The sequence below is a fragment of the Lineus longissimus genome, chromosome 17 (assembly GCF_910592395.1).
Source record: "Lineus longissimus chromosome 17, tnLinLong1.2, whole genome shotgun sequence".
Lineage (NCBI taxonomy): Eukaryota > Metazoa > Nemertea > Pilidiophora > Heteronemertea > Lineidae > Lineus > Lineus longissimus.
In genome coordinates this window covers 11,503,461-11,517,654 of record NC_088324.1, presented here as the reverse complement: position 1 = coordinate 11,517,654, position 14,194 = coordinate 11,503,461, and the positions used below count along the sequence as shown (strand labels likewise).

At 41.4% G+C, this 14,194-nt stretch overlaps 1 protein-coding gene across 4 annotated transcripts; it reads right to left on the bottom strand.

Moving 5' to 3' along the window:
- Positions 1-2,152: 2,152 nt before the first annotated feature.
- Positions 2,153-13,643, bottom strand: LOC135501439 (uncharacterized). Of its 4 annotated transcripts, none has more exons than XM_064793560.1 (14): positions 13,414-13,643; positions 12,464-12,568; positions 8,665-8,924; positions 8,086-8,175; positions 5,472-5,714; positions 4,951-5,079; positions 4,485-4,633; positions 4,223-4,347; positions 3,893-3,973; positions 3,641-3,674; positions 3,207-3,363; positions 2,991-3,093; positions 2,749-2,824; positions 2,153-2,452 (listed from the first exon to the last, which is right to left on the bottom strand). In XM_064793560.1, the coding sequence occupies exons 2-14, from the start codon at positions 12,536-12,538 to the stop codon at positions 2,214-2,216; spliced, it is 1,761 nt and encodes a 586-aa protein (XP_064649630.1). In that variant the 5' UTR covers positions 12,539-12,568; positions 13,414-13,643; the 3' UTR covers positions 2,153-2,213. The 4 variants fall into 4 exon arrangements, with proteins under 4 accessions (XP_064649630.1, XP_064649631.1, XP_064649633.1 ...); XM_064793561.1 differs by lacking the exon at positions 13,414-13,643 and adding an exon at positions 9,503-9,535 and having other exon boundaries at positions 12,464-12,563; XM_064793563.1 differs by lacking the exon at positions 4,951-5,079.
- Between the last annotated feature and the right edge of the window lie 551 nt (positions 13,644-14,194).

Here is a 14,194-nt window from a genome sequence, read left to right as displayed (position 1 = left end):
TTTCCCGGTCCGATCTGCTTATTGAAGCACTCGGAGTTTCAAGAGTTATGTTTTTCTGTGTCCGGCCCCCGTTTCCTCTCGTCCACATGCAGTCGTTTGTAATCTAAACATCGTCTGCTCATTTTATGCTCACTTAAACATAAGGTCACCCCGGGAAATCAGATCTGCGAACTGACGATCGGAGTGCCATCCGCCCTGTCAACCTCATCTCAGTGTCATGAATCAGCAATTAAACGGTAATAAGTTAAGAAAAAGACACCTCCTAAATTTCTCGTAATGGTCTTGTCGACGTCATGCAAGTATTTCAGATCATCGGGTGCATTTTATACCCGGGATGGTATGCTGTATGGTTTATGGTAGCAGTAAAGTTTGGCAGATAAGACAACAATTAAACAGTAATTATCAAAAACAAACAACAGTAGCGACACCCGTCTCGACAAGTCATAAATATTTCGATCACACCAGAATTCGATCTCAAAGTGCAATGATGAGTCGATACGACTATTTCGTTCAAATCGGTTAGATACATGTATGATTCCGTCGAGATTTTCATGATCGGCAAAGAAGTGACCACCGCGAAATATTTCCAAACATTATCTATATTACTTCTTAGTTGTTATTTATCAAAACTTTCAATTGGATCACCTTCATGTACTGATTAAGAATTTGGTGCCATGACGTCCTTTACTTCTGACTAAACCACATTGAAATGTCCAACGTCTATAAACAGACGCTTATTTGTTTACACGTGGCGTCCGATTGTTTGTGACTGAGTATCAATTTATCTGTTCCCCAAGGCCTGTTACGAACTTATATTTGCCACTCAATGATCGAACAAGGTCAATTGTACTTCATCTATCCTGTCTAATGATATTGTCGCCAAAATGTGGCTTTGGTCGGTCGCCATTAGGTGACCATTTTTCATTTGATAATTCAATGATTCATTATTGTGCCTTCTCGATTCCACTTGCTGTTACCCTTCGCCGGCGCTGACCTCCCTGACCGAAAGTTGACCAGCTAATACTTTTCACCAATCCCAAGCCAAGGAAATGACCCGTAGATGACCACAAGATAAACAATTTGTAGCTAATTCCAAATGAAAATATAACCAAAGCAGACAGCTGAGACGGCAATTCCCGCCAAAGCAGGGAAGCGGCAAAAACACCAGACCAGAAATCTGACGCTTTTTAGGTCTTCTGGACAGGGCATAAATCAGATAGGAAGGATAAACTTCTTTGGTGTCAGCCGCCTGAATGAATCGCCCTTTCTTTAAAACCTAAACACCACTATTTGGAAAAATATTATTAGAAATGGTTCAATATTTTTGTTTTGGTCAAGCCGCGTGTGGCCGTGAGAGTGCAGGACCCCAAGTTGCTGAATGAGTACTAGTACTGTGATTTGTTTGTGGTTGCAGATGGTTTTGACTAAAGGGCTGTTTAAGCAGACGACTTAGTATATGTGAAATATCACTTGGGAAAGCCAGGACAGGCAGTACCCGCCGACCTCTGATCGACGAGACGGGAGGCTGAGCTGAGGAGCTGTGAGGTCAGTATTAAAATCTGGTTCGACGAGAGGTCAGTCGTGCCTTTTGGGAAATGAGCCTTAGAATTCCATCAAATATAATGATGGTATGGATGACTTTCCCACAGCCTGATAATGAATTTGTATTGTCTTATTGGCACGGATTGTCTGATTGCATCCTCTCGGTTGGTGATGAATTATGCTGTAATTGAAGATATGGTTCAAAGGCCTTGTATATGAGCAGTGAAAACGAGGACTATTCAACTTGCCTATCACCCAAAACACCAGATCCAACAGTAATCATAAAAACCCGACTGTATGAGGCTACAGGCCCAGCAGGTGAATAACACTGAATCACAACTCCGGACAAGCGGAACCTATACAGGAATGCTACGGCCAATTTCTTAAGTTACCATTGTTTATTTCTCGAGGAAATCAAAGGACTTTCAAGGCAATTAAGGACATAGCGAGAATGACTTATGTATACACACTTTGCCTCCCTCAAGGCGATTGTTATCTCTTCCTCGGATGATACAGGCGGGATCGTGGAACCGAACGAGTAGAAAAAACACACAAAACATTTTTCTTTTGTATCTCAATTTATTAATTGATCTGAAAGACTAATCAAGTATCAAGTATAAGTGCGAGTCGACCCACCCCACCCAATAAGTGCGATAGCATCACAAAAGGTTTTAATTATTAACACTTGGGTCACTGGCTTGTTTTCCTGACGGCTGCCCATTTTCATCATCATGGTCGATTTCTAAGTCCGCCGCATCTACTCTCTGTTCCTCCTTGTGTTCTCTTAGCGCTTCCGGCACTTTACACTGTAGTTCCTTGAACCATTCCGCATTAGAGAAGTGAGCCTGGCGCATCAGCCGCCAAAGTTTGTAACGACGGATGTCAAAATAAGTCTGCACAACTTCCCGGCCTGAAAACAAGAACATGAAGATTAGGAAAGAAACCACCTCTACCCCTTTCGCGTACCCGCCAAGTTCCCGCCACGTGAGCTTGCCAGGAACATATTTGACGGGAGTTTGACGAGAACATGACGGGGTCGGCATAGATTACCCGCATTACGTCATCTGAATTTGAAGAAAAACGTTGCTGGGTGGTCAGACAGTGCTGAAGAAAAGAACACTGAGTAGGCTAGCACTGCGCCGGCAGTAGAGATGCAAGGCGGCAGACGATGTCCATTGTTGGGGTTTCGTACACTGATTTACATACCTTCAACTGATAATTCTGGAGGCGACTCAAAGCGCACACTGTTTGGTAGCATCGTCTTGTGGAGTTCTTCAAAGACCTACAGAAATAAAAAGACAGTTTAACTCGTAAGCCGAACTCCTCCTTTTGCGAAACTCACCGACCTGTCAACTCTTTTTCCATACTGTCGAAGTCCCATTCCGTTTTTGTGCAAATAATCATGGACTCTTTGGGGGAAGTTGGACATAAGGAACGAGTAAACCTACCTTATAACCTTGTTTGTTTCCTAAGAAAAAGCAACCTAAAACGTAGATGACTGTCTGCGCTGGATTTAGTTTGCTCATGCAACCACCGAGTTTGTTGAAGAAACTGTAATAAAATCATAGAATACTAGAAAATTAGACTGATAATACAACAGGTGATCATATCTCGGAACCATAGTTATCAATTTATCAGTCTATTGGACGACTGCATAAGCCTACCTTTTCATGGCAGGTTGATCCCTCCTGACCAACTTCTGTGGCGTTAAGACTCGGTTCCTCAGCAGATACAAGAACCCTGGTCCACCTTGGCAGTATAACAGTATAGATTTCGCCCGACAACCGGGCCGATATTCTTCTAATTTCTTTCTGATTTCCTCTGAAATAAAGGAAAGTTGGAATGGGTTCTGTTTCGAAATATGACATTACAAGAATGAATCATAACCGTGTGCATTCTTAACATAACTTGTCAACACGTGCACGTCAAAATCAACCATATACACCTACAATAAGTACTTGCAGGAACGTATTTTCGCTTTGTCTCAAGAAACTAAACTGTGTATAAGCTTACGAAACATATATTGGATACTTTTTATATAAAAGAGAGATAGACAGAGATGCATTTCCAAAATCCTCAATTTCGGACTTTCACTCACCTAATAATCGATCGAAATCCCACGTTTCAAAATCCTGAAAAGATGAAGTTTTGACATAACGGCAGCTAACGTTGATGGATACGGAAGTATTTTGAGTTTCGATTTCTGAGAACCTACATGTATAATAGGGAACTGCTGGCTCGCCTTTTCAGAATGATACTCATACCGAGTGCTCTACGTTAATACCACCAAAAATGCCTAAGAACATTACCTGTATGGATCTAATACGGTACGTTTCGTTCAGAGACTTACGTAAGTTATCACCAGAATATCGTCCTCCTTTTTGATTGCATCTACGAGTAAATCCACTTTCTTAATGTTTGAGGACATCAGCTGAAACAGAAAAGGTTTTCAAAGCTGCTACATTCATTCGTTAAATGCATGCAAAGATGCAGTATATAGTCTTCTCGTCAGTCAGGCAACCTTTCAGTCAGCAGGGCTGTATTTGTATGATCTTATATCAATTATACTTCTAAATTATTCATGTGTCGAGATGTGTCTGCCGTGGAGTTGAGGTTTTATGCATATATATCGATTGACAGCATAGCAATTCATTTTGTTGCAGAATCGCAATGGTCTTACCACCAATCTTGGCGAGGGCGTATCCGGCCCCGTAAGCGATTTCTCCATCGTCTGCTCCGACTTCCATCGCGTCCTTTCAATCTCTGACCGGAACACCATCTGGGTCGTCGGGTCTTCAATACCCTCTGGAAGAACACGATTGCTTTGAATACTCGAGACGAAGTTGGAAAAGATGATGAGTTTTGATTGAAATCATTTAGGCTAGGTCTGGTCGTGAACTAACTATGGGTGCTACCAAAGATTTGGCGAATAGTTATCTTACCCGTTGAGATCATTCCTATCGTCCAAGGCCTTGACCTCTGAACTCGCTGCGACCTTCGGCTGTCAAGGTCACAGCAACATTGCCGGTGATCATGGAAGGAGGACTGTTCGTGGGTCTCCTTTCTTCTGAAGAGAGGACTACTTTTTGGTCTGAAATGGATGAAGCAAACGACCTTTTCATCTCGCCAAAAGGTAAGAACTTGTACAACTTTCGCTTCTAAGATTGGTTATTGGATAATTGTGATCATGACAAAGAACACACTCCTCGTCAATCCAAGATGTTTTGAAACGAACGCAAAGGTTACTAACAAATCGTAGAGAGGCAGAAGGCCAACATGACAAAAAGTATATACTACATGTACTTCATATTCAGTTGACCAACCTCATATTCACCGATGCTCATGAAGAATTCTGCTTTAGTTGTGAAATGCGAAGTAGCAAGGACCACGTAAACATATTTTTTGTACCTTTCCGATAATCCCTCCGTTTCTCGTATTTCCTTAAACCGTGCACTTAACCAGGCTAAATCAATCTCTGGTTTTGGTAGGCGGTCGGACCCGCGACTTACTGACGCCTTACCTGTATCCAGATGTGCGCTGCATGTTAGGAGCACAGAAAAACACGAAGTGAAACAACGCAATGGAATGAAGTGAAGCATAATGCACACATGCGGATAAGGATGAAATAGTAACAGGGACGGAATTGCCCAAAGCAACAGATTGTGATGGTTAGGATTTGACTCTTTTAAACGTAAGAAAAAATCTAGTGACTGACGTTAAAGTCGAAGCGTAGAAAATAACGGGAAAGGAAGAACACATCATAAATTGTTATCAGTTTTCTAACACTAATAATAAGACATAAAAGGAGATGAGATGTTTGGTTATTATTCTATATCCTACTGGAACCCCTACATTGAAACTACGGTATGTGAACTACCTCTCTATGCATATATTTGTTATCTTGTGAAGAGTGAAAAATAGATATTTACTCCTGATCATCTCTTTCTGGTTGCGCCATCTGCCGGGGTGATAGTAGTGTCGTTTGCTGCGCATGCGTATGAGTAGATGGTGTCCTCTGCTGAGCGTGCGCATTCGAAGCTGTCGTCTCATCATCTGGCCACGTGTTGGCACGTGACGCGTAGTGGCTGCTGACGTCGTCGCCCATCCCTTCGGAAACCAAAACGTCCTTAATGGCATCGAAGGTCATGCTTGAATGGCTGAGGTCAGAGCGACTGTCAAAGAAATTACCAGATTTAACTTGCCGTTTCTGTGTCGACGTGTTTCTAATACTAGGCAAAATACGGCGAAATGGTTTTGTTAGTATGTCACGTTGAGTTAGAGTCCGTGGTTTGTACAAAATACTGTTTGGCGGAGGGTACACCCGAAGATTACCATCTTGGGTCGAATGCGGCTTTGTTCGATCCGCATACGAGTGTTCTGTTGCTGGACTCGATTGCGGGTGGAAATCAAACTTTTCTCGCGATGTTCCAACATTTTGGAAAGTATCCTTTAAATCATCACCACTTCCGATCAAGAATTCACTTTCTCCCAGAACAGGTAACTTAACCCGATTGTCTGCTGCGACATCGCAGCTGTCGTGCACGTGGGATTGCCCGGTTTCTGTGGGGATGTAATGTCTCCGAAGTCTGTACTTCTTTTCTTCAGAAGTCTGCTCCGCGGTAGGGGGCGCTTGGCCCCGGAAGTGCCCAATTTTCATCCTGACCCTACCCCTACAAGACCTGCGTCTCGCCCTGTCTCCTGTAGACCTAGGCCGACTATAGAACTGACTGATATTGTTATGAACAGACATGTTAATAATAAATGACAACAATCTATGTTGTTATGTATTGTGCGAGAATTTCATCAATGGCGGAGATGAGTCTGTTTACCAGCCTGCAGAGTCCATCCAGAGAATCGCATAGAATATTCATGTCACGCTCCGTCATTATGGCTGCTGCACAGGAGTTATCTGTCTCCACACAACGCACAGGACTAGTTTAGACAAAGACGACCAACATAACCCCTGCGTACAACATACTATTCCCTTGCAAAGAATTCTGAAATAAGCTGTCTACAGTTTTACCCATTCGGGTTTACCATGTGGATTAAGGCATCACGAAACATTTTCTTCTAAAAGGAAGTTCGGAAGTTCGGAATGGCGGCCAACCGCAGAAACTACGTCCCTGCTGCATTCCGTCCAAAGACGCCTTTGAGAATCGAGCGCCTATAACCTCTCGTCCTGGCATCACACGCCACTTAAATCGGATCGACCAGTATGTGTTTTTTTGCTCAACACAATCCATTTAACACGACCGCCTCTCCATAACAGCATACAGTGAACAATTAGCACGCATCTAGTAAAAAAATCGCTCATGATACGTTATAATGATTAGTCCATTCTACTCTTATGAAACAAGATTAATCGTGACTTGGTGTAATACGATAGCTTAATATCATTGCAACCTGGCAACAAATCACATAATTGTTATGTGCATGGCATGATTATTGGTACTGGCAAAGAAAAGCTCCTCGGTAGCAACTTTTATTAGAAACCTTCTTCAAGTTTAGTTTGGCGGTAAAGGTCCAGCTGATTTTACTCCCAACTGTCACGTAGCGGTTTTGACTCCATCTTCGAGGCGTTTGATGCATTCGTAATGACTATTAGCGGCCGGTATGAAAATCGTAGAATCCAATGAATAGCCTCCGTATGAGAACGAATTGTGCATTATAAGGTATGCGCGTTGGGTTGAGAGTGATAGACAGGCCGGCTAAAACATCAGAGTCAAGCTTGATTAAGGAATTAAGCTTGAAGTGGACTACGTCTAAATCTTGACAGTCATTTCCGGGTAGGCGCTGAATCATGAGCGGATCCCGCCTCGCCTCGACTCATTTCACAAGTTCGTGTCCGCTCTACCAGACAAACCGGGCTACATTCTCAGTTGTAAATCCATTTCACGCTTTGTTCACCCAAGTATTCAGATACATCAAAACATGGCAACTGACTTCCTCTCTATATGTATCAAATATTTCAAGCCTCTTCAACTCACACTTAACTAAACTTGTTAAAACCGTTGGTATGGTAACCGACTAAGCGGCTTGGTTGTTCCAAATAGCTATATGGGCCCGGTAAATTTATAGTGCCCGCGCAAAAATCCATATTTTCTGGTTCAAGAGTAATTTAAATTGGACTTCCCCCATCAAAAGACAATATCAAGTCTTCTCTTTGATACTCAATCCAGGCCCTTAACTAGTCACATCTTTAACATGAAGACTTTCAACCCCGAGCTCTTATACATATATATATCTTAAGGTCAAGGGAAATACGGTGCGTATGTATACATCATACAACAAGGTACATGTTTTCAGGGAATTTGGAAACCACCGTGAAAAAGCTGCATTGCAACCATTGGAGCAAACAGTAATGAGAATGTTGTACGATTTCAGATCAAACGTGCGATGGGTGAGCCATCTGCAGGTTCCTACGATAACTAGACTTTTAACGGAATTTGCGAAAAACGAACGTCAAAAATGATAGGAAAACGGAATGACCCCATCGGAGCTTCTGAGAAGACCCAGCGTGCCTTTCCCCAGAGGAAGTCTCACCTGCTTTTTGGCCTAGGTATGTTTCTCCTCGTTGGTGTCCAGGCAGGTCTGGCCGATTGGGGCCGTTGACGACCGGTGCGATTGTCCTTGCTATAAGAGATCGACAACCAAAAATGGAAGAAAAAAAAGTGCAAAGCAATTTGAAAACCGAACGAATAAGATGACAGTAAGTAATTATAAAGAAACTATAGTGTTTACTCGGTGATTTGACCACAAGATGTAACCATGCTTTTTCAAGTAGCATGGTGAAACAATTGTGCAGTCGATTCCAGGACCCAACATATTATTAGATAAAACCTGGTTGATTGGGAATGTCTTATAATAAACCAAACTGAAATATCAAGGGTGCTGATGTGTACGTCCTCACGTGTTGCCAAAGTAATAAATGATCGACAAGATGATGGTTTAACGAAAATGACAGTTGATGCCGTCGGAAAAGTAATCTGCTATTGCTGAAGATGACCGAGGTGTGCTTGCTTCCTCTTATGAAGAACGTTTAGTCACTGGTCGTGCATTAATTAATATAATTCATTGCCAGTCAATGAAATTATACGAAAAAGCAAGTCAATTCCTGCTCACCTCTGCTTAACCGATGGAGCAGGAGTTGTCATCAGCAATTCCCTGATAGGGGGCGCTGACATCGCCCTACTCGGCGGCCTACTCCGGCTATAGTAGTCATCCTGCGTCCGCGCCCACGACCATCGCATGACGTAATCATCGTTTTTCTGATCAGCATGGCGTAATGGGACCGCCTGGCCGGAAAGTTCCAGTGATGGCGATTCGGGCCTCTTTCTATTGAAGGTCCCGGGCGAGGTGTTATATAACCATGCTGTGCGAGCCTAAAAAGCAAGGACAATACGTTTTGCTTTCGTTAAATTTTACCGTTCTTTGTTAATATGATTCTTGCAGTAACAATGTTTGACGACATTATAGTAAAAAAATGTCTACCTTACAGCCACACTTGGTGCGGACTGAATTCAAGAAAATTTACACAAGGAACTTTAAAAAAAGAAGATCAGAATGAACGTAACGTGATGGCTGGCCTAAAGTTACAATGGCAGGTAAGCTATATGAGTGCTCGGTCATTTGATATTGAAGGCGTTAGCTTGGATCATGCAGCTAAGCTTCATGCTAGGATTTGAGTTATTAGTGGAGATTTTCATTCGAATGATAGCATTTTCATCTCGGTTTCCCCTTTCAAGACTCGTGAACTCGGTCGCCACAGGGCTTGTTCTCGAAAAATGGCGTCTTCGCAATAATCAAGAAAGACAACCACAGCTAAATGTTGCTATCAGCAAAATATATAAAGCATACTTTTGGGATTAGGCACATGACACTATACGACCATATCAGTTTGATATATACTAGAAGCATGACGGGTTAGGCAGGATGCTGATTTAAAAAACGTTTTGCCTACCCTTCCAACGAGCATTTTCGGCCTCTAGCAGTTCTAGAACAAATAAACAATCGGGCATAAAGAAAACTGAGTGAAGACAATATGTTATCTTTGGTTTGATATGCGTATACTCCGAGGAATATATCCTAAAAATCAAGAGAGTTGTAGGCCTGGGTATCAAGAAGTTACGTTTAACCAATCATGCAAACACACAATAGTGGCAAGATATTGCAATCCCACGCAACAATGAACCCCGTCGCCGCAATGCTTGTTTCATCTGCAATGATGACCCCCCTCGCCTCAAAGCTTGTTTCATCTGCAATAATGACACCCGTCGCCGCAATGCTTGTTTCATCTGCAGGAAGCTTGCTGTATCCATGATTGCGTCTTTGAACTTTGTTTTGCCTGTTGACTGCATGAGCGATACCGTCACAATGACAAGAAGCCTTCTCCAAATTACATCTTCCATCTGCGATTGCACACTGTGCCATGATCAGAACATCGTATCGATAAAAGCGCACACAACAAACCGTTCTTAAAAAAGGGAAACACCAGCTTATATACCAAATAGAATGTGAAATTCTTTCTGATGAAGATGTCCCACGTGCTATAGGAGGGTGAAAGAATGGCGATGGCCTTACCCTTCCAATCAACATTATAATCCAATTAATATCCTAGAGATTTGTTTGCAGAATCCAAGAATGGCGGTCTTTTACATGTAATGACACAAACTGCACAGTGAGTAGTTCGACCACCTTTCTGTGTCCATATCCAAAGATTTATGCAAATTTGTTCTGGTAATGCCTTTCGATATAACACAGTTCTGATTATGATGGTTGCAGATCTGCTTTTAAATTTATAAGGCAGAGAGTAGTAACTCGTTCTGGTGGTCTTGGCAACGGTTTCGCAAGAAAGAGCAACACAAGGAGACTGCGTCCGTTGTCAATTAAAGCCCGTTCATGGACATCAGTCCTATTGACGTGCGGATGGGGTATACAGTAGTCCGCCGATGCTGACGAAATGGGCCAGTTCACATTACAGCAGTGTGACACAAAATAATCGAGCTTATCAAAGAAAATCTCAAACCCAATGAGTTATTCATTGGTTGCCAAATATTGACTCAGAAAGAAAAACTGATGGATCGATCGATCGGAGAGAGAGAGAGAGAGAAAAAAAAAACCCGACTAACGTCGATATCAATTCCCAAGTTAAAATAATACAAAAATATTTTGAGGAATCAATTCTTAGTGTACTTCAACAGTATCCTATTTGCAGGTCAAATGATTTGGGGGATTTATCCAGGCGTTTATAATCAGTTTATCCCCACTTTGTTCCAAAGTTAGAAGGAAAATATCCAGAGCAAACATATAAAGGACAACCCATTAACTCACCGTCATAACTAAAGAATGAATAGGATAGAATTCTAAAATCTGTTATCCGATTAGTTCAAGGCAAACGTCAGCCATATTGCTGTTTTCCATTCTCAAGTCATCGAAATTTAAAAGAAGATACGTCCCGAACTTTACAGCTTTCTGCAAATTTCTTCTTGTAAGTATAGCCAACCGCGAAAACGTATGGTACACACAGAAGTAAGCACTTTGGTATTATCCTCTTTCCAACAAAAGACAGTAATAAATGTCCCTAACACCCAAAAGCTAACAGAAAATATTTAGAATCAACACTTGAGGGTGTGATAAATATTATTTCGTCAATGAATGGAGTTTGTAACAATGCTGTTTCATTGCAGCGCCAGTCTGTTTTGCGGGAGACTATGAAACTAAGCTGTCATCTCTTGCTAAGTCGACTTAAAAGGGCCATGATCATACAATTTTTTCTCTTCATTCACGTACGTATCATATTGTTATTACTATTATCATTATCATTATTATTACCATTACCATACACATGTAGTAAGCCTATCACCAACATCTACATCATAGGCCCCCTGTATTTAGAAAAAATTAATATTACCAACCACGCCCCACATAAGCAGGGCTTCCTAAATATTCCAAAAAGTGGGATCATTGGGTGAATCCTCGTAGAAAGTGAATGTAATTGTGGCATAATAGAATATGAGTGTGGCTAATTCTCCACTGACCATTGACTTAGCACAGAAATATCCAGATATCTACAAGAAAAGGAATATAACCTATTGGCCTATCTTTTATTTGCTTCAGAAAAGAAGGTTTAGCACAGAGCGTTCTTAAAGAATACACCAGTAGGCTTAATACATGTATATGTAGTATTTCTTTAATGTCTCTGTCTTAGTCTTAAGTCTAAAGCCCGCTGTAGTTATCTTATAGTTTGTCGTGAACCAAGCAAAGAGTTTCCCATTCTGCGCAGTATATACATGTATATAGACATTTATACATTTTACTGAGTAAATTCGTTAAAATATAAAGCCCAGTTATATGCTTATGGCAATTGGAAATCCTCGTAATTCTTTAGGTCAACATGACCAAGATGGTAAATAAAGTTAAATTCTTGCCAAATTGGAAAAGCAAATTTTCATTTTTGAGGACAAACGTATAATCGAATTTTAAAACCTTCAGGCAACAACTGAATATAATGCCTACGCGAATTGGGACTGTGCCTGTTGTGAAGGAAGATGTAGCCCGGGATGGATAGGGAAACAGCTGCTCTCACTTCTTCGGTTCAGATTAACATCCTTGCCAATTGCTTCTCGCTTGCTTCTCGCTTACTTCAAACTCCGTCTTGTCCTCAAGGTTGTGAATGAAACTTTTTGGGTAGAAGGAGTACGCCGACGCCTAGCGCTAATTCGATGATCAACCATCAGCTTGTACATATGTAAGGGGAAGTTGTTATATTAATTATGTAGGTCAGAGGGATCTGGAGGAAAATTACTTTGATAAACTCTGCGCAAGAGAAAAGAAAGCAGCTTTTTAGAAGAACATCAAGGCGGTTTATCCGAGGCCTCAGGATTTGTGCGAAAAACGACCGTCTTCGAAAACGGTCACTTACCCGAAATATTTCGTTCTCTAGTTGTTGTTTCTGTGATATCTTGTAGAGTTTGAAGACCAGATCATTTGAAGCCATTGGTCAATGGTGCATAAGAATCAACATGTCCTGAAACCAAAATGCAGTCGCTTGAGTCGTGTGGTCTAACTCTAGTCCACTAGCTAGACCGTTGAACAAATTCTATAGCATATTGATAGGCCTAGTATGTAGTGATCCAATGACGCTAACTGAGTATGTTTCTCGTAATTACAAGTTCGAAACGTTTGATATCCGATAACTGAAAAAGCACTCACTGATGACTTGACCAGAAAACGCCCAACTTGCGTTATTTGTGCGATCCGAAAGTATCGTTTGCCGATCTGGTTTAGGCACGTTATAGGCCAAGTCACATTATCCGAAATATTTGCACACAAACCAACAAGAATATAATGAGAAGAATCAACTCCTTTCAATGACTTAGCGAATGTACCCACTCAGCAAAACCTATCAAAATTCAATTAATTCTGTCACCTTATATTGTGCCTTTGTATCATATTTATCTTTCTCGACTAAATATAGGTTAACTTAGAAGAAAAAAAAAGTGTAGGTTATTGCCCAACCGTGGGTAAATGTCCTTCAGCTGATCGATCGTGAATACTGGCAACTGGTGTTTTGATATCCGACGATATACATACATTATACTTGACTATAGTTGAAGTTAATAGAGCCTATACTTAAAAATATCTCTGAAAAAAGACGCTTTATTCTGAGTCTAAAAAGTGCTCTTGTTTGATGATATACAAAGTGTCACGAAGGACTCCGCTGGGAATACACAAATAGAGCTGATTACCCTTGTCCATCCTAGCTCAACCATAGTTGTCTCGATTCAAATTTAAGTCCATACCAACACACTGAACTCATGCGGTGCTTGAGATATTCAGAAATCATAAAATAATATGTAAATGCAAACTTACATAAAAAAATACATTAAACTAATCCAGATATCCAATTTCCTTGGCAGAGACCGAGTCCACTCAGCCATAGAATCTGACAGTTAATGGACCAGAGCTGTCAAAATGAAAGTATGACGATTGCTTCGCTTTGCTACACTCCGGCTGCAGTGGATCGGCCGCGTTCCTCCTGAGAAAGACTGCGTTTAGGATGACTGTGGACTGCCTCAGGAGTCTACCTTTGGCTGACTGCATTAGTATTGAATTACGCAGAAATAACAACTCACACTGTATTGCTGTACAGTTGCATTCATGATTCAGTTTTAGATTATTGGAAAATGATATCGATTCTGAGCTCTGTTGGAACAATGATTTTCCTGGGTGTGCATTAACCACTTCAGGCTTGAGAACAACTAAACTTCAAACATTTGATACTGATGCAGAAATGTACTTAGCTTCTGTCCAATATATGAGATCCGGATGCCATTGCCAGAAAAAGCCAGATCATATACCGTTGTGGCAGTCGTCTCATAGGATTCCTCTGTTGCAAATGGCAACTGGTGTCTGAAAGGAGCCTTCCTTGCCATGCAAATTCATTGCATTTCCCAACATGAACCCTATTGTGTTGTGATGGAAAGACTTTGGACATAGAGAGAGAGAGAAAGTCTGCAAAAAATTGGATTATGATTTCCATACCGGTAACCAAAATCGAACTTGTGAGGACAAAGTCACAACCAGGAGGCTGAGATAAAGTACAGTCCTCTTTAAATGATCAAACAAAATGCCTCAAGAGACCAAACAAATC